Source organism: Pisolithus orientalis (genome assembly GCF_024613125.1).
Source record: "Pisolithus orientalis strain OTSU chromosome Unknown F5J12scaffold_1, whole genome shotgun sequence".
NCBI classification, from domain to species: Eukaryota; Fungi; Basidiomycota; class Agaricomycetes; order Boletales; family Pisolithaceae; genus Pisolithus; species Pisolithus orientalis.
Genome location: NW_026260782.1, coordinates 1,038,899 through 1,057,181, shown reverse-complemented (window position 1 = coordinate 1,057,181; position 18,283 = coordinate 1,038,899). Strand labels below are relative to the sequence as shown.

At 50.9% G+C, this 18,283-nt stretch overlaps 11 protein-coding genes across 11 annotated transcripts; 5 read left to right on the top strand and 6 right to left on the bottom strand.

The window, feature by feature from the left end:
* Window positions 1-253: 253 nt before the first annotated feature.
* F5J12DRAFT_16601 (uncharacterized protein) lies at window positions 254-1,941 on the bottom strand. Its single transcript, XM_051738201.1, has 5 exons — window positions 1,261-1,941; window positions 842-1,207; window positions 681-792; window positions 539-630; window positions 254-488 (listed from the first exon to the last, which is right to left on the bottom strand). The coding sequence occupies exons 1-5, from the start codon at window positions 1,645-1,647 to the stop codon at window positions 381-383; spliced, it is 1,065 nt and encodes a 354-aa protein (XP_051605666.1). The 5' UTR covers window positions 1,648-1,941; the 3' UTR covers window positions 254-380.
* Window positions 1,942-3,012, bottom strand: F5J12DRAFT_16600 (uncharacterized protein). The gene is made up of 2 exons (XM_051738200.1): window positions 2,146-3,012; window positions 1,942-2,078 (listed from the first exon to the last, which is right to left on the bottom strand). Exon 1 carries the CDS (start codon window positions 2,942-2,944, stop codon window positions 2,303-2,305), a length of 642 nt encoding a protein of 213 aa, XP_051605665.1. The 5' UTR covers window positions 2,945-3,012; the 3' UTR covers window positions 1,942-2,078; window positions 2,146-2,302.
* Window positions 3,013-3,453: 441 nt separating this feature from the next.
* Window positions 3,454-4,468, top strand: F5J12DRAFT_16487 (uncharacterized protein). Its single transcript, XM_051738196.1, has 2 exons — window positions 3,454-4,217; window positions 4,264-4,468. The coding sequence occupies exons 1-2, from the start codon at window positions 3,739-3,741 to the stop codon at window positions 4,397-4,399; spliced, it is 615 nt and encodes a 204-aa protein (XP_051605664.1). The 5' UTR covers window positions 3,454-3,738; the 3' UTR covers window positions 4,400-4,468.
* Window positions 4,469-6,292: 1,824 nt separating this feature from the next.
* On the top strand, window positions 6,293-7,140 carry F5J12DRAFT_791831 (mitochondrial ribosomal protein L11). Its single transcript, XM_051743898.1, has 3 exons — window positions 6,293-6,388; window positions 6,451-7,045; window positions 7,095-7,140. Exons 1-2 carry the CDS (start codon window positions 6,350-6,352, stop codon window positions 6,856-6,858), a joined length of 447 nt encoding a protein of 148 aa, XP_051605663.1. The 5' UTR covers window positions 6,293-6,349; the 3' UTR covers window positions 6,859-7,045; window positions 7,095-7,140.
* A 758-nt stretch (window positions 7,141-7,898) lies between these two features.
* F5J12DRAFT_16191 (uncharacterized protein) lies at window positions 7,899-9,063 on the top strand. Its single transcript, XM_051738186.1, has 6 exons — window positions 7,899-8,161; window positions 8,220-8,348; window positions 8,404-8,451; window positions 8,501-8,575; window positions 8,632-8,751; window positions 8,802-9,063. Exons 1-6 carry the CDS (start codon window positions 8,069-8,071, stop codon window positions 8,874-8,876), a joined length of 540 nt encoding a protein of 179 aa, XP_051605662.1. The 5' UTR covers window positions 7,899-8,068; the 3' UTR covers window positions 8,877-9,063.
* A 155-nt stretch (window positions 9,064-9,218) lies between these two features.
* F5J12DRAFT_710267 (uncharacterized protein) lies at window positions 9,219-10,391 on the bottom strand (the record flags this gene model as incomplete). Its single annotated transcript, XM_051740635.1, has 5 exons — window positions 9,219-9,529; window positions 9,651-9,765; window positions 9,845-9,931; window positions 9,983-10,159; window positions 10,233-10,391. The coding sequence occupies 5 exons, from the start codon at window positions 10,389-10,391 to the stop codon at window positions 9,219-9,221; spliced, it is 849 nt and encodes a 282-aa protein (XP_051605661.1).
* Window positions 10,392-10,777: 386 nt separating this feature from the next.
* F5J12DRAFT_711288 (glycosyl hydrolase catalytic core-domain-containing protein) lies at window positions 10,778-12,076 on the bottom strand (the record flags this gene model as incomplete). The annotated part of the gene is made up of 5 exons (XM_051740694.1): window positions 10,778-10,872; window positions 10,927-11,155; window positions 11,205-11,379; window positions 11,430-11,576; window positions 11,628-12,076. The coding sequence occupies 5 exons, from the start codon at window positions 12,074-12,076 to the stop codon at window positions 10,778-10,780; spliced, it is 1,095 nt and encodes a 364-aa protein (XP_051605660.1).
* Window positions 12,077-12,638: 562 nt separating this feature from the next.
* On the top strand, window positions 12,639-15,303 carry F5J12DRAFT_902064 (uncharacterized protein; the record flags this gene model as incomplete). Its single annotated transcript, XM_051748247.1, has 8 exons — window positions 12,639-12,728; window positions 12,786-12,862; window positions 12,921-13,260; window positions 13,321-13,767; window positions 14,268-14,517; window positions 14,584-14,789; window positions 14,838-15,113; window positions 15,166-15,303. The coding sequence occupies 8 exons, from the start codon at window positions 12,639-12,641 to the stop codon at window positions 15,301-15,303; spliced, it is 1,824 nt and encodes a 607-aa protein (XP_051605659.1).
* F5J12DRAFT_933042 (uncharacterized protein) lies at window positions 15,166-16,193 on the bottom strand (the record flags this gene model as incomplete). Its single annotated transcript, XM_051749566.1, has 4 exons — window positions 15,166-15,743; window positions 15,801-15,869; window positions 15,924-16,059; window positions 16,117-16,193. The coding sequence occupies 4 exons, from the start codon at window positions 16,191-16,193 to the stop codon at window positions 15,546-15,548; spliced, it is 480 nt and encodes a 159-aa protein (XP_051605658.1). The 3' UTR covers window positions 15,166-15,545.
* A 475-nt stretch (window positions 16,194-16,668) lies between these two features.
* On the bottom strand, window positions 16,669-18,174 carry F5J12DRAFT_791764 (uncharacterized protein). Its single transcript, XM_051743897.1, has 8 exons — window positions 18,011-18,174; window positions 17,729-17,952; window positions 17,531-17,671; window positions 17,436-17,479; window positions 17,315-17,384; window positions 17,083-17,259; window positions 16,984-17,031; window positions 16,669-16,930 (listed from the first exon to the last, which is right to left on the bottom strand). The coding sequence occupies exons 2-6, from the start codon at window positions 17,840-17,842 to the stop codon at window positions 17,113-17,115; spliced, it is 516 nt and encodes a 171-aa protein (XP_051605656.1). The 5' UTR covers window positions 17,843-17,952; window positions 18,011-18,174; the 3' UTR covers window positions 16,669-16,930; window positions 16,984-17,031; window positions 17,083-17,112.
* On the top strand, window positions 16,691-17,006 carry F5J12DRAFT_902063 (DNA directed RNA polymerase; the record flags this gene model as incomplete). The annotated part of the gene is made up of 3 exons (XM_051748246.1): window positions 16,691-16,781; window positions 16,838-16,930; window positions 16,984-17,006. 3 exons carry the CDS (start codon window positions 16,691-16,693, stop codon window positions 17,004-17,006), a joined length of 207 nt encoding a protein of 68 aa, XP_051605657.1.
* Window positions 18,175-18,283: the final 109 nt, after the last annotated feature.

The following is an 18,283-nucleotide window of genomic DNA, read 5'->3' as shown; positions in this document are numbered from 1 at the left end:
AAGTCGTGCTTGCTGATTATGCAATTGACTTTGGAACAGGTGTAGGTTTATCTGAAGCATCTCGAGGGCCTTGTTCTGATACGTGCAAAGCCTTCTACGTCCAATTTCCCCGTTGCGCCGTCGCATTCCGCTTATTCGTGCCTATGTACAAGCACCGACCAATTACGCATTTTTACTCCCTCTATATGGGTACTCCTGTATTTTTTGACCAAGCTACGTCGCGTGACCCCGTGACCACTCGCTCACCCGTGGCAGGATTGATATACATGTAGGCCGCTACACACTTGAACACCATTGCATGTCATGACTGGTCCAAATACACAGCAATACTGAAATAAGTTGAGCCTCCAAATCCGCCCACAGAGGATTCGGGCAACGACCTAACCACCATGGATACTGATTAATCTGTATTCACTTCTCTTCGAGCAGGCTAGAATGTGACTATCCGTCTTTACCACTTGAATGACCTCATTCTCGAAACATTGACACTACGATTGGGTTGGCATAAATCTACATATCCAAGTGACGCCATACTCACGAGGTACGGTTCTTTGGAAACATTGCGCAGATCCCAAACCCTCACCCGGCCAATGCGATCTCCAGAGACGAAGAAATGCGTCCAGGTATCTCCTTGATGCAAGATTAAATGCAGGGTGGAGCGGGCTGAGACGATATCTAACCTTTCATGTATCGCCCCGGAGGTGCTTGCGTGGTGAATCCAAACCTCTGCGCAGGACGTCTGGGTATCATGCGGTGATCGTGAACTTCATATTGCAGATCTAAATGGGCAACCTGGCTATCCCTGAGCCATGCCAAGCATACATAAGCGTGCACGAGCTACCTCGAGTAATGTGCAGAAAGGCGATTCCGTTCGATGTATGTTGTACGGGATGTTGGATGTCCTCAACGTATGAGCTACGCGTTCAGAACATAAGTCCCATAAATGAACATTGCGATCTGCTCCAGCGGATACGAGTTTATGGCTTGTGTCACGGATTGGCAGTAAGGAGTGAATCACGGATGTGTGCTTAACGGCCAGTGGCATAGACGACGCATGAGAGAGATCGTCTTTCATAGACCAGAGGTGTATTTTGTGGTCGTAACCTCCACTTGCAAATTTCAAAGGTTGCATCATCGCGGTCAGAGCACTAACACCACCCTTCTTCGCCTTGTTCCAGTTCCGAGGGAGGGTATTCTCATTGGAAACCTTGCAAAGGGCAGCCGTCCTCAGTGACTGCATGCAATCAGTGTGTTACTCACCTGATTGCCTTTAAGTGATAGGAATGTGAGTTGTGCATCCTCCCTTGCGTGGGCGAGAACGATTGTGATGGTGTCGTGGCCTGAGTGAAGAAGGCACGCATCGTCAACATGCTCTTGCGTGGGGATACTCGGCGACCACAGGCTCTGGTAATGCCTGGATGAATCTATTTTATGAATGCTGTTAATAAAACCTTGCATAGTAACAGCGATGAGAGAGAAACTATCGGTGTTTATAACACGGCGAAGGCGATCTTGCAATTCAAGAGGCAGGCGGAAGTTATCAATCAGGTCGAAGGTGGTTGGAAGGGGGTTCTCGGTGGTCCTTCGGAATTGCAGGATGATCTGGTTCCACCACAATTGGTTGGCCATAGCAATGATACTCGTCATCGTCTTTCGTTAAATCTATCGTGGCGGGGTGTTGGTCGGTACCGTTAATAGCAATGTCCAGTTCCACAGTGTCCTGTTGTCCGTCACGCGCGAGCCTGGTGGTAGCGGCTGTAGGTATCGGAGAGCGACTGGAGCTTGTTTGAGCAGGGGGGAAGAGTAGAAGATCCAGGACACCTGAATGGAAGTCGCTCCACCTATGAACTTTCTCAACGGATTCAGACAGCCCCTGAGTTAGGTCAATGATCTTATCAGGGTTAGTGGACAACGAAGGGGCAAATCCTCGGCTGGGGATGTTCTGACGACCATCCACATAGGGAACCTGGTAGAAGCGTCCTTCATGAAGTTGTTCAGATTCGGCAGCAAGGATTAGATTCGGTGAAGGGGAAGGCATGTCTACGGGGGCGACCACTTCTGGCTCAACCACGTTAGGACTGTATGTCACCAACAGCTATTTAGGAACTCAGAAATGCCTCTAATATCCATGTGAAACTCGAGTACCTTGACAGCTTCCGGTGGACAATGTCTCGGTTGAATCTTTGGTGGTAAGTATACGGCTGGATGACTATGTTCTTCATTGAAATGGTTATTCCTGTCGGATCCATGGGCTGGAACGTGAATGATCGATCGACGTAAACTGTGGTCTGTGACGGGAACATCAGAACATCCACTGCGACACTTTGGAAAGGCAACAACCTTGCATACGACTGCAAATCCGGTTACTATTCTCACATGAGAAAATCGTGTTCGGATCGGAGACTACGCACTTGGAACCATTAACCAATGACCCAAGATCACGCTGGATGCATTGTGTCTGTTTCTTCGTGAACCACTCCTTGCATGCCTGCTGAGAGCCTGGGGCTCCACTGTGGCACTCCGGCGAGGGATTGATGATGACATCCAATTGTTTAGAGTTTCTTCTCGGCTTTCCAAGGCTCGAAAAACCTTGCTGACAACTAAGCGGGGATGCACTGATGGTACTTGTTTTGACTCTCCTAGATAATTGCTCGAAATGAGCGGCAATATCGGCATGGTAAGTTGAACCAGCGACATCCTGCCAATGAGCGTGTGTCTCGCGTGATGGCACCCGAGGCGGATGTTGGGCCAGGTGCTTCCGGGAAGAAGCAGGACCATCCCTGGACCGCGATTCCTTCGGAGAATTGCTTTCCGAGGTGCGTTGCGTTTGTCTCCTTCCATGGTATCCCCTCCAAGGAGTTCCCCTGTAACTGCTGCGAACTGTGGGAACCCTTGCAGAACCCTTTCGAGACAGACGCAGTTCGTTGGGCTGGACATCCTCCATGTTGCAGTCAACTGCACTGATGACGACAGACCTGGCCAGATGGAGAGTCAGAGGTAGTATTTATTTGGCGAATTCCCAATTTTGGCATATGATTGCTCAGGCCCGGCCCTGTCACGGTAATCCCCCAAGTGGACTGGAGCGGCACGACAGACGACGGCCGACAGTGGGACTGCTCGTCGCCTTGTGAGTTGCGAGGGTTTCTCTCTCACCTGTTATACTCATGAGGGCGGTGTCTTAACGAGAAGACCGCCTAGTCATACGCTGAAACCTCAGTCAGTACCTTCTGTTCTCTGTCAGCTCACGCTCGTGTAGGGTCAAGTATGTTGTGCTTGGCAGATTTTGCAGCTGGTTGTACATTCCTCTAAACGGGACAGGTTGTCGTGTATGACCTTCTTCACTCTATTCGGACATGATTCCTCTGGAAGAACTCCTTTCGGTCCCTGTGTACTACAGGTGTCACGATAACAAGTCGACTGACCCGGGGTTGACAACCCCACGCATGGAAGTCGTGCTTACCTGTCCATCGAATTACAAACTGTAGGCCCATTTCTAATATCGAAGGTACCTGCGGAAAAATCCCTCGCTTTTCCCAGTCAGGAAGGAGGACCGATCTAAGTGGTCTCCCGTCTGCAACGCAAGTCATCGATAACCGTGACGTCTATCGAATGAGCAACCCCTAATCGGCACCCCGCACTCATGTCTGGGACTGCGTTCCGTAGCGGCACGCAGCACTGAAATTGATAGACCTCCACCAGACCTCCACGTAAGAAGGTGGCACGTCTGTGTTCGCATGTATGTTCGACTGCTTCGAGCAACGAGTACACGGTTATCATCACTTGACCAGGGAGACGAACCTTGCAAGAATTTTGGCGGTACTGAGAGAGAGGATTTGCTGTCTCTCTTCCCGGAGCAGGCGCCGTTTCCCTTTCCCAAGATTTAGATCTGCATGGTGCGGCCCTGGCCCAAAATGTGTCGCTGGGTCGAAGAAATGTGGGAGACACAGCTTCCTGAAGTCACCATTATGTGTACACGGTCCGCGTTTACGAGCCTTCTGCAAAGGCAGGAGCAAAATGCCAGCGGAACAACCACGGGCTCACGACCATCGTAATGGAGATATCCAGATATTGTGCCACCTGCATAAGAGAATGAGAATCCCTTTGCCCAGAAAGCAATGCGACTGGTCGCGACGGATTCCCGTGGCAGGGCTTACAGATTTACCTCTTGTTGCGGTCACGATGAGGGGTGACTTTTACTTCGTCCACAGCAAGCAAAAGCAAGTGTCGGTTGGATTTCCAATTATCTAACTCATCCTAGAACAGATATTGCATGAACCATACCTCCACCAGGAGCGTATTCCCCCACGTAGCGAATGCTCGCACGTTCGACATCGCCGTCACCCCAGGTTGCGACGAGGCCCCGCATCAGATCACCTTCATGGCCGCCCCAGCACGCTAATAGTCCTACGCATGCATCAGATGACATTTAATATGCACTATAAGAACCCCACATTGTTGATGCCCGACATTGTCCACACGGCAACTTGCCTCACCTCAGTAGGGAATGGCAAAGAGAGAGTTGCCTCGCTGCAATGCACGCTGCAGCTGGCCACATCAAATGCGTCTCTGGGGATCACAATGGATTCATTCACATGTGGGCCGGCACCGCCGAACCGATGGACGTTCTGAAAGTCGCTTTTCACAGCTGCAAGTATCTCACAAGGCGGCTCTATTCTCCTGTAGTCCTGCAAAGAACGCAATGTTTGCCACGGATCTTAACCGAATGAAATCCATGACATATCGCACGGCATCCAGCAAATCCGTGTTCTACCGCAAGCACCCTACTATGGCTTTATTTTGAAGCTACTTAGCTTTTAAGTGTCAGCTCCGTCCAAAGTTCTGACGCCTGGAACACCAAGTACTGTTGAATGAGAGCCGTGAAGATATATTTGTCAAGGAACTGTACTTGAGTTTTGACGATCAGAGTCCGGATGCCAAGTCACGCAAGAAGCAGCACTCATTCAATCTATTACGCCAGGGGTCGCCGAGGATAGTTCAGTGTTTTTCAAGGGACCTTCCAAGATGCAAAAGCACTCCTTTAAAAATCTGCGACGTCAAGGGACCTACTCCTGGAATGTGGAAAGGTATCATCTACCTGCAGGGAGTGTGGTACACACTGTTTTCATCGATTCTGATATCCCAACATTCGGGTCACTTCCTTTGAACGACCATGTGTAGCTCTGGGTGGTTGGGCATCTCATGCAGCCAATAATGGCCGACCCTTCCTTCCCATGCACACGTTCATGATGCATACCGCACGCCCACTCGACCTAGAGGGTATGAAACACACCAGCATGGGGATATAGGGAGAAATATGAAACCCTCCAGGTGCGAAGAGAACGGGATCAAAAAAAGCTTCGATGTACGCGCGGTAGTTCTGCAGAACGCCACATCGGAACAAGGTAGTCCTTCTGTGAGAACCTCGAGCCTCCAATGTGGCTTCTAACCAATGGGTTAACATGAGGCTGCCTTGTATTTCTTCCCCAATTAGATTATGTTAGACAGATATTGGCCTGATCGCAGTCGTAGGTTCAACAGCAGCTGAGCGTGCCACCTGACCCTTGCCAGAATAGCCAACTATCCGGGCGTGGTACCCGTTACACTTCACAGCTTCATTCATGACCATGCTAACCTTTATCGTGCATACGACGTGTACAGCCAAGTGTGCAACAGCTCTATAAGGGTGAGAGGTACTCCAGGACGAAAAAGAGTATAATGAGACGCAGAGCCCGGTACGGTGCCTTCGTGAGTTATTACCGGTCTGCACAAAGAAGTTCGGACGCAAGGCGGAAAGATACCGGTAATACGTAGTACAAGGTGCTTTCTTACCTCAGCAAACGGACATAACGATCCGATCAGCGCACTTGATAGCAGTTCGAAATCGAAGAACCATGACTCGTTTTAATCAAGAAGCTTGGACTACTGGCATGCGGTAAGTAGCCTTGGGTCGGTTGATATTGCTGTGGTGGTTAGGGGTATTAGATATGTTGTTTGAGTCTCACCACGAAACAGGATGGTGGACGCGAGGACGCAGTGTCTCGGAAGGAGCGGTAAACACTAGCTAGCCCAAAAAGTGTCTGCTAAGGGACACGAGAAACTGGCTGTTTGTTATCAGCACGGGCCTGGCAGACGGATGACGTCCGATCTCATGAAACAAGAGGCGTGTAAAACTTACCCCCGAGAATGCATTAATGCCCTGCAAGTACTACCTGTAAACATGTGCTATGTGCATGCGGCTTGCAGATCACTCTCACACAGAAATCGCAAGTTGACATCTGTTTGGTCGTTGCCCATTCATTCGTGGCAAATATTGTCACCATCATCCTCGAACATCCAGCAGTCGTGCGTCATGTCCAAGGTAGCAGCCAAAGGTCAAGCTCACCTGGTGGCAAGTACAATCCCCGCGAGAAACCTTGTTACTCAAAACTGAAATCACACATTTTTGCACAGCGCCTGCTGATCGGTGCTGGCAAAGCAACTCCTAGCCCACCCGTCGGTCCGGCTCTGGGTGCTCGTGGTGTGAAGTCTATGGACTTTTGCAAGGAGTTTAACGCACGAACTGCACACTTCGAACCCGGTGTCCCAGTACCAACAAAAATAACAGTCCAGCCCGACCGCACTTTCACGTTCGTCACTAGAACGCCACCTACGACATGGCTCCTGAAGCAGACAGCAGGGCTGGAGAAGGGACCCGCTCGCCCCGGACATGAGATCATGGGAACCATCTCTTTGAAACACGTGTATGAAATTGCGAAGATCAAGGCGAGGGACGAGCACCTTAAGCATCTCAAGCTGGAGTCCATCGCAAGCACGGTAATTGGAACCGCCAGAACCCTGGGATTACAAGTCGTCCCATGACTTGACGCTGCCGCAGGTATAGCTGTACGTGTAAGGTATAGTATTGTCAGCCGTCCATCAGCTTATCGTGTTTAACTCGTAGTGGCAACTGTCTTATCGATGTTTTCGTCTATCTCCGATACCTGCTCTAGAGATGCAGAGGTGCCCGATGTAGATATTAGACCATTCTGGGTGAATCAAATGGGCAGTACGCACGTCGTTACCGACATCATGTACCGAAGGTCATTAATCGACAGGGCAAGTGCTATGAGGTGCCGGTTGGTTGAATATAGGTTGTGCAAGGTTAAGTTCATTCACTTTCATTTAAAATTCGATTTCATAATGGCAAGTCTCCTGTTCTCTCGTACTACAGTTGCCTACTTCTGGTGAGCTCTCCAGCCGCTAAAGACTCAGTTTCCTAATTGATTGGATCTGTGTAATGGAATGGGAAGAAAGGACGTGTCCATGTGCATGGGACACGCCTTGCGCCTCACAAATGGCTGCTTATCTTCGATAGCTTTGCCGTGCAAAGGCACATTTCGGTCTTCCCGCCACGCAGCTGACACGCTTTAGCTAGCTTTTACCGCACGTAACCCGCACTCCTGGCACACGTTCTCAGTTCTTTTCTCACTCGCCATCGTGCTGCCCCATTCCTGCCTTATGCGGCAGCTTCCTTCCCGCGTGCACTTGCTTAATTGCGTCAAGTTTGTCGTCCCCCCGCGTGTGCTGCTGTTTTATTTTCCTTGCTGCATCTTCCCCCAGTGTGCCTGCGTAATCTGATCTCATGGCACAATCTCTACTTGTGCGTTCGCTTAGTGTCAATCGCTTGTATTCTTGGGAACGGATAGTGTTGTGAGTACACTGTGGGCATCGTGTCGCTAGCCTACACATCTCGAAGCACTACACAGTGCTTGACGCGTGTTCTCCCGATCACTTAGTCCCCGGCCTGACGTGCTGTTACTGGTCCTTTGCTCCACCCACAAGACCTTAGACGCTTAATGAGGTTTGCTTCGTTTGCCGACACGTTTTCTTGCATTACACTCCTTTATCTGTCACGTCCACGTTTTCGATAGATTCGCCATACGGCAGAACCAAGTCGACCAGTTTCAAATATTTTCAGAACTTGGACCTATAAAGGATGCCTTTCAACATCGTTTCTCTGCAGAGTCGGTTTGATCCACTTCCTCTTTCCTTCGAGCACTTGTAGTTAATTCTTCTTCACCACTCAACCATGCAATCTTCGACCGACGTTCTCTCTTGGACAAACCAAGACCCCCGCGAAAGCCAACTCTTTAACTCATGGGGTGTCCTTTACCGTTTCTCAGTCCGTCCCCCCTTTCAGTAGTTTGGCGACCGCGTCTGACCTATCTTTTTTCCCTCAGACTGTGGTCAACCCTAGTGGTCAAAGCACTACCACTTTGTTGCGCACTGTACGTACGAACAAGGAAGATCGTGTTGCCAAGCTTGAGTGGGCTTCAAATGGTGGCCTTGGGCGTGCAGTGATCGGCAAGGTAAACCGAGAGGCTCACAAATTGGATGACGTCTGATTCGACATGCGTCCTGTAGCACGCGGTGCCGATGGCCGACCTTGTTCGACCTGATCCGCGCTATCCGGTGAGTAGCGTCTTCAAGGCTCTTGGACGCAGAACCAATAATTTTCCAGGGAGCACGCGTGTTCAATGCGCCCGACGGCCTGTCATACCGTTGGCGACCAACCCCCGGCTCTCCGGATGTTATGGTGTGTCCTAATTTACTTGGGAGTGATGGATAGAGAGAGCTAACGGGATGTACAAGCTGGAGGACTCCGCGGGCAACGTAGTCGCCATTTTCCGCCCTACCCGGCCCACCCGGTATCAGATCGGTGATGTATATGGGGAACTTCATTTCCTCCGGAACGCTGGTGCGGCAACAATTGTACGTCCACGTCGAAATGAACGTGTCATAAACCTCATGTTTGATCGCAGACGCATCCACCCATCATGGACACCGTCACGGTAACAGCAATGCTCTACCGCTTTTGCCAGGCTTTCGGTCTTTAATCGTCGCGCGCATCGCACGCCGATATTTTGCATTCATATTGTACATTACATACACTGACTCTGCGCCTGCATCTTTGCACACTGGTCTCCAGTTCATGTACATTTGTAAATTAGTCGCAATACAGCCAATTGCCCCTCCGAAGGAGCCGAACTCAAACTCAGCGGTCACGGTTGCATCATGATATCAAATAACGATGGCGGGAAGAGAAAACACGCGTTCGGGCTCACGTGGGAGAGCACGACGTGATTCGCTGTCTCATATGTACAACTGACCTGATCAAATGAACTGATATCATTTTCTTTTCGGATCTGATCTGATACAAACCATGGGAGGTCACTCATCTACAGCTTTACCCTCGCCTGGGTGTCCTGCATGTCCGCAGTTACGGCGTCGACGATCTCGTCCACTTTGCGTATGACCCATTCTGTACCCTCGTCACTAGAGAGAAACTTGTCCTCCTCGTTCAAGTCCTTTTCGTATCGAGCCTTCAAGAGCCCAAATACATGGCTGGTGAGCTGGGGACCAACTCTTCCTTGTGCACGGAGGGTCGCGATCCCGACAACCGAACCCAATGCCCGAGTCAGATTACCTTGTTCTAGCTGCCCTCGCGGCAGAGGGGACAGGACCGTGCCGTACGCCTGAATGATGAACGCTAATGAAAACCGATTTCAGCAAATAATGAACTCATGGTAGGGGGGGGGGGCAGTGTGATGAGATTGTCACATCGGCGATAGATAGATAAGGGCCACGGGGTAGGGTGAACAAGCACGCACCAATGAAATCCGGATGAAGGTCCCCTAATTTGTTGTGCAACTTGACGGCATGAGGATCATAGATTGACTTCCACAAGGCCATACCCCTTTCGATGGTGGCCTCGATGTTCTGTGGCTTCGCATCCCTGTGTATGTGAGAGAGGAAAGAAAAGAAAAAACGACGTCACGATGAACGAGCCATGCACTCTTCTTACGCGCGCATACCTGATGACATGCTTCCGCAGTGCAGCATACACATCGTCTTCGACTGCCTCTCTCAAGCTCGCTAATGACAAGATCGTCTTGTTTCCATCAGGTCCATTTGCTCACACTTGCCCTAAGCACCTACTCACCCGTGGTACGCCAACGAAGATGACACTCTTCAGTGCTGCCTCCCGCATGACGGCAGCTCTGCTGATGGCATCCTCCAAGTTGCGACGTGTTTCAGCCGAGCCCGGATCCCCTCTAGTAGCGAATCGATACAAGTAACCCACAGCCGAGGGGCGGTTGGTGGTAAGGAGTGTGCATGTCTGTAATCTCGCATGTTTGGCAATCGTCCGAGTTACGATGAAGACTGATGCAAATTGGAAGACGGTGCCTCACCGATAGAACAAGCCAGCCGGTTTCGGCGTTCAGCTGCTTGGCCTCGTTCAGGGTACGTGCAAAAACGCGGTGGAGTCGCTCGATAGGCGGACTTGGCCACGCTTCAGGATTTCGCAAGGTCAAAAGCTGCTTGATGGCAGGTGGGATATGCTTGACCATGTCCGACGGGAGGTAAGACGGCGTCTTCGCAGATATGTATTGACGGCTGTCCGTGTTGTCAGTGCCGAATGTATCGGTCATGAACGACAAGCAAGGTCTGCTGCCAGCGTGGCCAAGACAGTTTTCCGTTGCTGATCACGCAACACTCGAGGTACTGTTCACACAAGCCGATATTTGGCATTCAAAAGAGCGACGACCTTGTTCAACAAGGCCTGCCAGCGTCACATAACAAGAGACATCGCAAAGGCGACAGTACATGGAAGGTATAAAAGCGTGTGGGCGTTGCTAAGCAACGGTCCGACATGAGAATACAGCCCGAACTTAAATGTTTGGAGGGGGTATATCTAGACGAGTTCTAACATTCCAACGGGAGCGGTTGGGGATCCTTAACCAAAGTAAGTGTAACCCAAGGAAGTAGGGTAGCCATTACTGGCAAGAAGGGAGTTGTCAGTGTTGACGCCCTGGAGGTCATACATAACGCCTGGCAGACATGTAAATGAGTATAAACCAAGGTGCAGGAACAAGTTCGCCCTACCGAAGGGGAAAGCGACCTCGAGCCAGTCAGTGTTGGCGACGAAGTTAGTAATGGTAGACGCGAAGGACCAGACTTCGTCCATGCTAGCTTGACCGCCGGTTCCACTGTAGTTTTGGTCAGCAAATTCAGTAATCCAGACGGGTAAGTTGTAAGTGTTGTATAGCGTAGTGGCGTAGTCGATGATGGATTGGGCATCGGTTGTGTAGGCGTGGAACGCGATCGCATCGAACTGGAGTCAAAGATGGATAAGATGCTGACTCCGGATCTCAGAGACTTACGTGGCAACCACTGCAGGCAGCGAAGAACTGCTGGTACCAGTCAAGACCAGCTTGGTCATTGGTACATGCGGGCGAGATCAGCTTGTAGCCCTTGTACTGGAGGGGGTCGATGTATTGTTGCCAAAGGCTAGCGCCATCCGTAGGGCTCATGTTAGATTGGCTGGGTTCGTTGGGCCTAAGCGGACTATGAGCGATGGAGTGGTTATCGAAGAGGGCAGAACATACTCGTTCATGCCGAGGACGTAGTTGGCATATCCCTCGACAACCAAGTTCTGGAAATCGGAGACCTGGTCATAGCCCCAGAGCATTGGGATGCCCTCGATGCCCAACTCGGAAAGGCCCGAGGGGAGGTAAGGGCTCCAAGTGTAGAGACTACAATGCGGGTGAGGGGACAGAATGCTGAGATGACGGCAAGATGCTTACAAGCCAACGTTAGGAAGAGCAAAGTTGGACAAGTAACTGGCGTCCCCATTAGGCCAAGCAAGACCCCACTTCTTACCACTAGAACTAGTGCTGTTGCCGCTGCTAGGAGTGGAAGAAGGAGCTGGAGAGCCGGAGCTGGATGTCGTCGTGGCGACAGGGGCAGGGGTGGTCGATGTAGTCGACACACCCAAGTCTGCGGGGGTCGCAGCAGGAGTTGGGTTAGGGGTGGAAGTGGGCATGGAGGAGGTAGCCCTTGGCTTGCAACGGCCGGTAGAGGTGGGGCTGGTGTCGCGTCTCTTCTTGGCAACGGCGTCGTGACCGGGGACGTGACGGGCCACATGAGGGCCCTCGCCCACGGCCAGAGCGTTGACAGAGATGGGGCCAGCAGAAAGAGCGACGAGAGCGAAAGAGACGAGGGCAAACAAATTAAGTAGTTTTACTGCAGCCATTCCTGAAGAGCTGTAGAAGACAAAAGAGGGAGAAAAAAAGAAGGGGACCCGTCAAGCAGGAAGAGCGGCGATGGTATTTAAACCGACTGACCTGTGGGTTAATAAAGAGGGGAGGAACGACGGATATGAGAGGGAGCGTGGGGATGGCGAAAGGAACGTCGAACAACACAACAAAGAGGATCGATGGGCGCTGCGGACAAGAAGCGCATATTTTATCTAACTCAACCGGATTATGTAAACACTCGCACGGTCGACAGCGCACAGACATTATAATACATGTTATTGCACGTAACAGACAGCGACGACGACCACAGACGAACATATTAATGATTAAAGACTAATAGTGATGATAAGAATATGTAATCGACAATTCGCTTGGGTACATGAGGCATCCTGCACGCGTGTTTGTTTGTTTCATACAAAAGGCGGCTCCCAGAGCGCCACCTGTTCTTTTTTTCTTTTCTTTTTTTTTCAACCCTCAAGTTTGACACGAAGAAACCGGTTCATCCATCGTTCATCGACACTCCTGCGTTCACCCCGTCCACTAGCTCACCCCGCCCAAATGTCTGACGCCCAAGCCGCCCAAGTCACCGAAAATGGCGTGCCTCCGGCTACTCAAGACCTTGTCATCGAAGAAGCCCCAGTTTTCAAGGTGCCACCCCCTTCTGACTTGTCTCGTCCCCCTCATCCCCTCACCACCCCACCGCAGATCTTCGTTGGCAACCTTGCGTACTCCACCACGGACGAAGGGCTGAAGGCTTTCTTTGCACCCGTACAGAGCGACATGTCCGTCTCCCCTCTCTGCCGCTCTCCCTGCCCCGCCACTCACACATCCCTCATCTAGTGTTTCAGTTCAGGTCATCAAACGCGGTCAAAGACCCGCAGGTTATGGCTTTGTCGCCATGTCCAGCGCAGAAGCCGCTCAAAAGGCAATCGAGGTCCTCGCCGACCAGGAACTCGACGGTCGCAAAGTCATCGTCGAAATTGCCAAACCTGCCGACCAGAAGGACAGAAGAGAGAGAAGGACCAAAAGGCGTCCTGGCAGGCGCGGTAGCAAGCCCGTCCCCGGCGAGGTCACCGAGGCCGAGGCAAATGGCGACATCAAAACCGATGACGCTGTTGCCGACGCCGAACCGGGATCCAGCGAAGGGTCTAAGCCAAAGAAGAAGAAAAAGAAGACCAATGTATGTTATCCGCCGTTTTCCCTTCCCAGTTCACCGCTTATTGTGTGATACCATGCACAGCGTAAACCCAAGCGCAAGGCTGCCCCCGCAGACGCTTTGCAGGAGGCCATTGTTGGGCTATCTGCCGTGGAGACTGTCCCAACGGACGCTCCCGCTGCGCCCAAGAGGCAGCCGCGCAGAAGGCCGAGGCCCCCCCGCCCACAACGTCCCATTGGCGAGGACCCCGTCGGCGAACCTTCCAAGACTATGTTATTTGTTGCCAACCTCGGCTTCAGCATCGACGATGAGGGACTGTCTGCCCTCTTCACTGAGGCCGACATTACTGTCGTCTCTGCACGCGTCGTACGCAGACGGTGGGGGCACTACCGGAAAAGTAAGGGTTACGGCTTTGTCGACGTTGGCAGCGAAGAGCAACAGCAGAAGGCAATTGAAGCCCTCCAAGGCAAGGAAGTGGGAGGGCGTACCATCGCAGTCAAGATCGCGGTCAACACTCACAAGCCGGATGAAGTCGAGGCTTCTGCCCCTGCCTCTTGATCGCCACCTACCACGTTCCCGCTGATGACCGCTTGCTCAGATCCTCTTGACTTCATTTTTGTTTGACGCGTTCCCCTTTCAACCTGACTTAGTCTTTGTTCTTCCACTAAGCTTCTTGCGTTCTCCCCGAGTCAAGTAATTTTTTCCTGTTGGTGGTCTGGAGCCGTTTTCTTCAACAAACTTGTAGTGTCGCCGTAGTCAACTTAAGGCGACCTTAATGTTCCCTTTATGAATGAATGTTACGGTTCAAACGCGATCTGACTATCTGATGTAAAACGAAACATTTGTGAGTAGCCTGTTCGACGACCACCATGTCCGACGACGAAGACTACCTATCGGACAAGTTTCTTATTGGAGCATCGGAGACTACGCAACCCAAGACTTACACTCAACGCCGCCAAGAAGCCTTGAAACAGAGCCGTCAAAAGAATGAACGAAATCGTACCAAAAGTCGGCGACAACGGGAACAAGAGGCCAGGGAGGACGGCCTCAGCAAGAGTCTTTTCGAGCGCGCGAAACAAGACAAGGATGCTGGGGCGAACAAAGCACTCGGTATCATGATGAAGATGGGATTTCAACTAGGCCAGTCTCTAGGAAGGCCCGAAGACAGCCCGCCAACCAAAGTGGCTACCCTGCCTGATGCATCCGAACACTCTGCCTCATCTACCGATACATCGAAGCCAAAACACAAGGTCGAGCCGCTACCTTTGAACGAATGGGCAGGTACGCCGCCACCTTATCTCGACTAAAAGCTCACATTTTCAACTCAACACGGCATCGCATTGCAAGGCAAGAAAGGTATAGGTCTAGGGAAACGGTCGAGATCACCTGGTGCCTCCGAGCGTATCGCCAAGATGGCGAAGATGGCGGAGGAGGCCGAGCAAGAAAGCTTTAGGGACCGCTCTCGACGAGAGTACGAGCAGAGGCACGCCGAATCACATCTCGCGCTTTCTCAACGGACATGCTCCAACCTGGATGAAGAAGCGGGTATTTCGGTGAGTTACCCCGTCTGTTATTCCGTCTTGCCTCGGTGACTTGTCCAGTTTAATGTCTTTTGGCTCAATCCCAACGATCCCGACACAATCCCCCCTGCGTTGTTCGATGCTCTTTCGGGATCTTTCTATCCCCCACCAGGGCCTGGTAGTAGCGGCGAAGCTACCCGACTCCGTAACCAGATGCAAGCGGATGCATTGGTATCGATGGGTAATAACATCAATGATGATGACGATCTCGTAAATGAGAGGCAACCAGGGCCGCAGCACCAAGAGGTGTTTACACCCGAGACGGTCCAAGAGGCCGTGCATTTTCTACGCTTAGGGGTGAATCATTTCCTTCTGTCGTACGCGGGGTTGCAACTAACGCTCTGCCCAGCCTGGCGACCGACTCAGCCTAGTACTAGCCTACCTTCGCGAAGAATATATGTACTGTCTTTGGTGTGGAACTCGGTACGAGGACTACGACGACCTCAAGCAGCATTGTCCGGGGCCGGGAGAAGAGGATCATGATTAGTCAGGGTCGTAAGATAGAAACCAGCGCCAGCATTGTAGAACACAGGAGGAATGTGGGAGTGATGTACAAATGAGATCCAAGGAGCATAGAAGGGAGTCAGTATAAGCAAGTCCATAAACTAAAATAAAGGGAGTCCTTTCGTGCAATCGATGCACATGGCATCGGCGATGGTTGTGCAGAAAGCCTCCAATGAAAAGAACCTGCCACCGACAAATGTCCAAACAAGCGAATCATGAAGAACATCATAGCGAGAACAATGAAGGTAGAGTTATTGTTTCCGGCCTCTCGACGGAATCTCGATGAGTAAAGGTAGGTACTGTTGGTGAGTTCTGAGGCGTTTTGCGACGTAGATAAGACGAAATAGGAGTACTAGCAGGTTCGTCCCTTCCGAACCGCAGGGGGGATGGCCTACGCCGAGGGGAAGAGGACGGCGACGCAGGCTGAGCTCATACGCATCAGATGAACATACAAAGCGTTGTAGTAGAAAAATTACCCACCTTTCGTTCCTCGTCTTGGTCGTCCTTGGAGGTGACTAGCGAACTCAAACTGTGGTGCTTGGTGAAAGTCTACAGCGTAAGGGTGAGCCTGCTGTGCTGTAACGTGGATAGAAACAGACTGACTCCAGTAGAGAAATACGGCGTATACCTGGCTGCCCTCAAACGATTACACGAATGGCGCCGATCGCTGTCTAAATCGCGGAAGGAATCGGACGACAAGTTGAAGGTCGGTGAATTGGGACTTTGGTCCTTGGCGGAGCTGCCGGAATAAGTAGATGAACAAGAACCTGACCGGGATCTTGTGGGGGTAATATACAAGGCTGGAGATGACTTGGAATCACTGTTGAGGCCAAGGGAGGCCATGAGCTCGATGAATGAGGGAGAGGCAGCCATGAGAGAGTGGAGACGACAGCTCGGGACCACCGGCATATAAATGTGCGAGCAGATACCTTGGAAACGCCTTGAGGTTGTCATGTTGTATGAACCTATGACCGGTCGTCACATATACCCTGGACTTACCGTAGCTGGACACAATATTGGATTGCTCCATGTTCCTATATCCCACAGCTAACAATAGGCTATTGGTCACCAAGGGAATTTCTTGTAGCAAAGCTAACAAAATTTCTCGGCGCAATAAACCGCAAAACTTACGCGCAGCAGCCCATTAGGGGGCTTCCAAATCTCTCGCAAATTCAGAGCGACCCTGTGGAGGACAGACTGGGCTAGCAAGATTGTTCACCTGTAGTTCGGTCCACGTCAGACGTTGTCAGCCAAGGCAGTAGTTAATACATAAATAAATAAATAACGAAAAAATGATTCGCGTCACGCTTTAGGATCTTGTCACGCCGCGTCACAATGACAACTTCTTTACCGGTTACCCCTCCGCACCGATGAGCCAGCCATATCAGTCCGGTGCACCCAGCGCTGGCGGCGCCGACTTCTTGCCAAGGCCGCGTCAGGAGATGGAGTATATCTGTGCTGGTATGTACCTACTCTTACACAGACTAAACCGCAGATTCAATATCTCAATCTCCAAGACTGTGGTGCTAAGAATGAAATAAAATCTAGAGAACCTATTCGCTGTCGAGAATGTGGGCATCGTATCATGTACAAAAAGAGGACCAAACGAAGTAAGAATTCGGGCTTGTCCGATGCGTTGATCCTGTGCTGACTATTTCCACAGTGGTTCAATTCGAAGCTAGGTAGTCCCCAAGGGACTTCGATATCATATGTATGTTTCGTACCAGCGTTAGAATGGAAATAATGATATTGTACGTGACAGATGTACCATAAGTATTATCCACATGTGAGCTCACCAACGACCAAGTTGCTTAAACCACAAGTTAAGAAAGCATGTTATTACAATCCGTTCGAGAATAGTAGCACAGCGTGGCGCAATTTTGAGCGACATTTCCTGGGCGGTCCAAACGGCCACATGTTTGTCTTTGGAATCGACACACTGAAGGGGCTTGATGTTGACCAGGATATCATTGACGAGCGTGATATTTACTCACAAACAAGTCTTGACCGTTCGCCGCAACCTTCCATTTATACTCGTTCCCCGAAACTTTAAACCTCCTCGACCTAGAGGATTTTTCACCGATAGCCAGGCAAACTGACGTGGAAACTGCTTACTGGCTTGTACCGTTCTTTATTTTCCGTAAGTCTTTGATTGGAACCTACGAGAAAATTCTAGTTTGGAGAATTTTGCTAAGTATTCACCGACTAACCTCGTCGACACCAAACCAGACAGTTCCACTAGTAGTTGTTGGCCACTCGATTCGACCAGTAATGTCCCACCGAAGCACAGCGAGATTCTTTCTCTTGAAGGTTGTTGTGGGCGTAATGTAACCCGCTGTCGGATGGTGGAACTAGATTGTGGCACGGTCGAGTCAATGATTTCAAGAGGCACTGGGAAATGAACGTGCCCTGTACACCTCCAACCGCTCGGGCGCATTCTCGATCACTTGATACACACGAAAATTACGCATATCTGTATTTCCATCATACGCGAATCGCAAATTGATGTCGGGCTCTGTCATCGCTTCCTTTCTTTTGCTGTGAGTGGAAGAGGACTAAAAGAGGGACTTGGGGCGAGTGGCAGGCAGTACAAATCTCACTCGAGGCCTTTAAAAGTTTGTACGGATGTTCGCTACTCAAGTTCCGAAATTGAGATTAATTGCGACGGGTAGATGGCAGAGGATACGTACATACGTACATATAAATATCAGAGTGTACTGCTCAGGACACTGCGATAAGTACGTGATCAAATACATCGCATTGAAATGGAAAGTTAGCGTAGGTTCAGGAGAGCATATGATACAGATTTGCTGGGCCATGGCAGACCGTGACATCCAGGGAACGACAATCGGTCCCTGGATATTTTAGCGAAACGGCAATTGGGGCCGTATGACGCTGCATCTGTAACATTAAACAAACAAAAATAAAATAGCCGATTGCGCGACTTTTGCAGCACTGCGCAA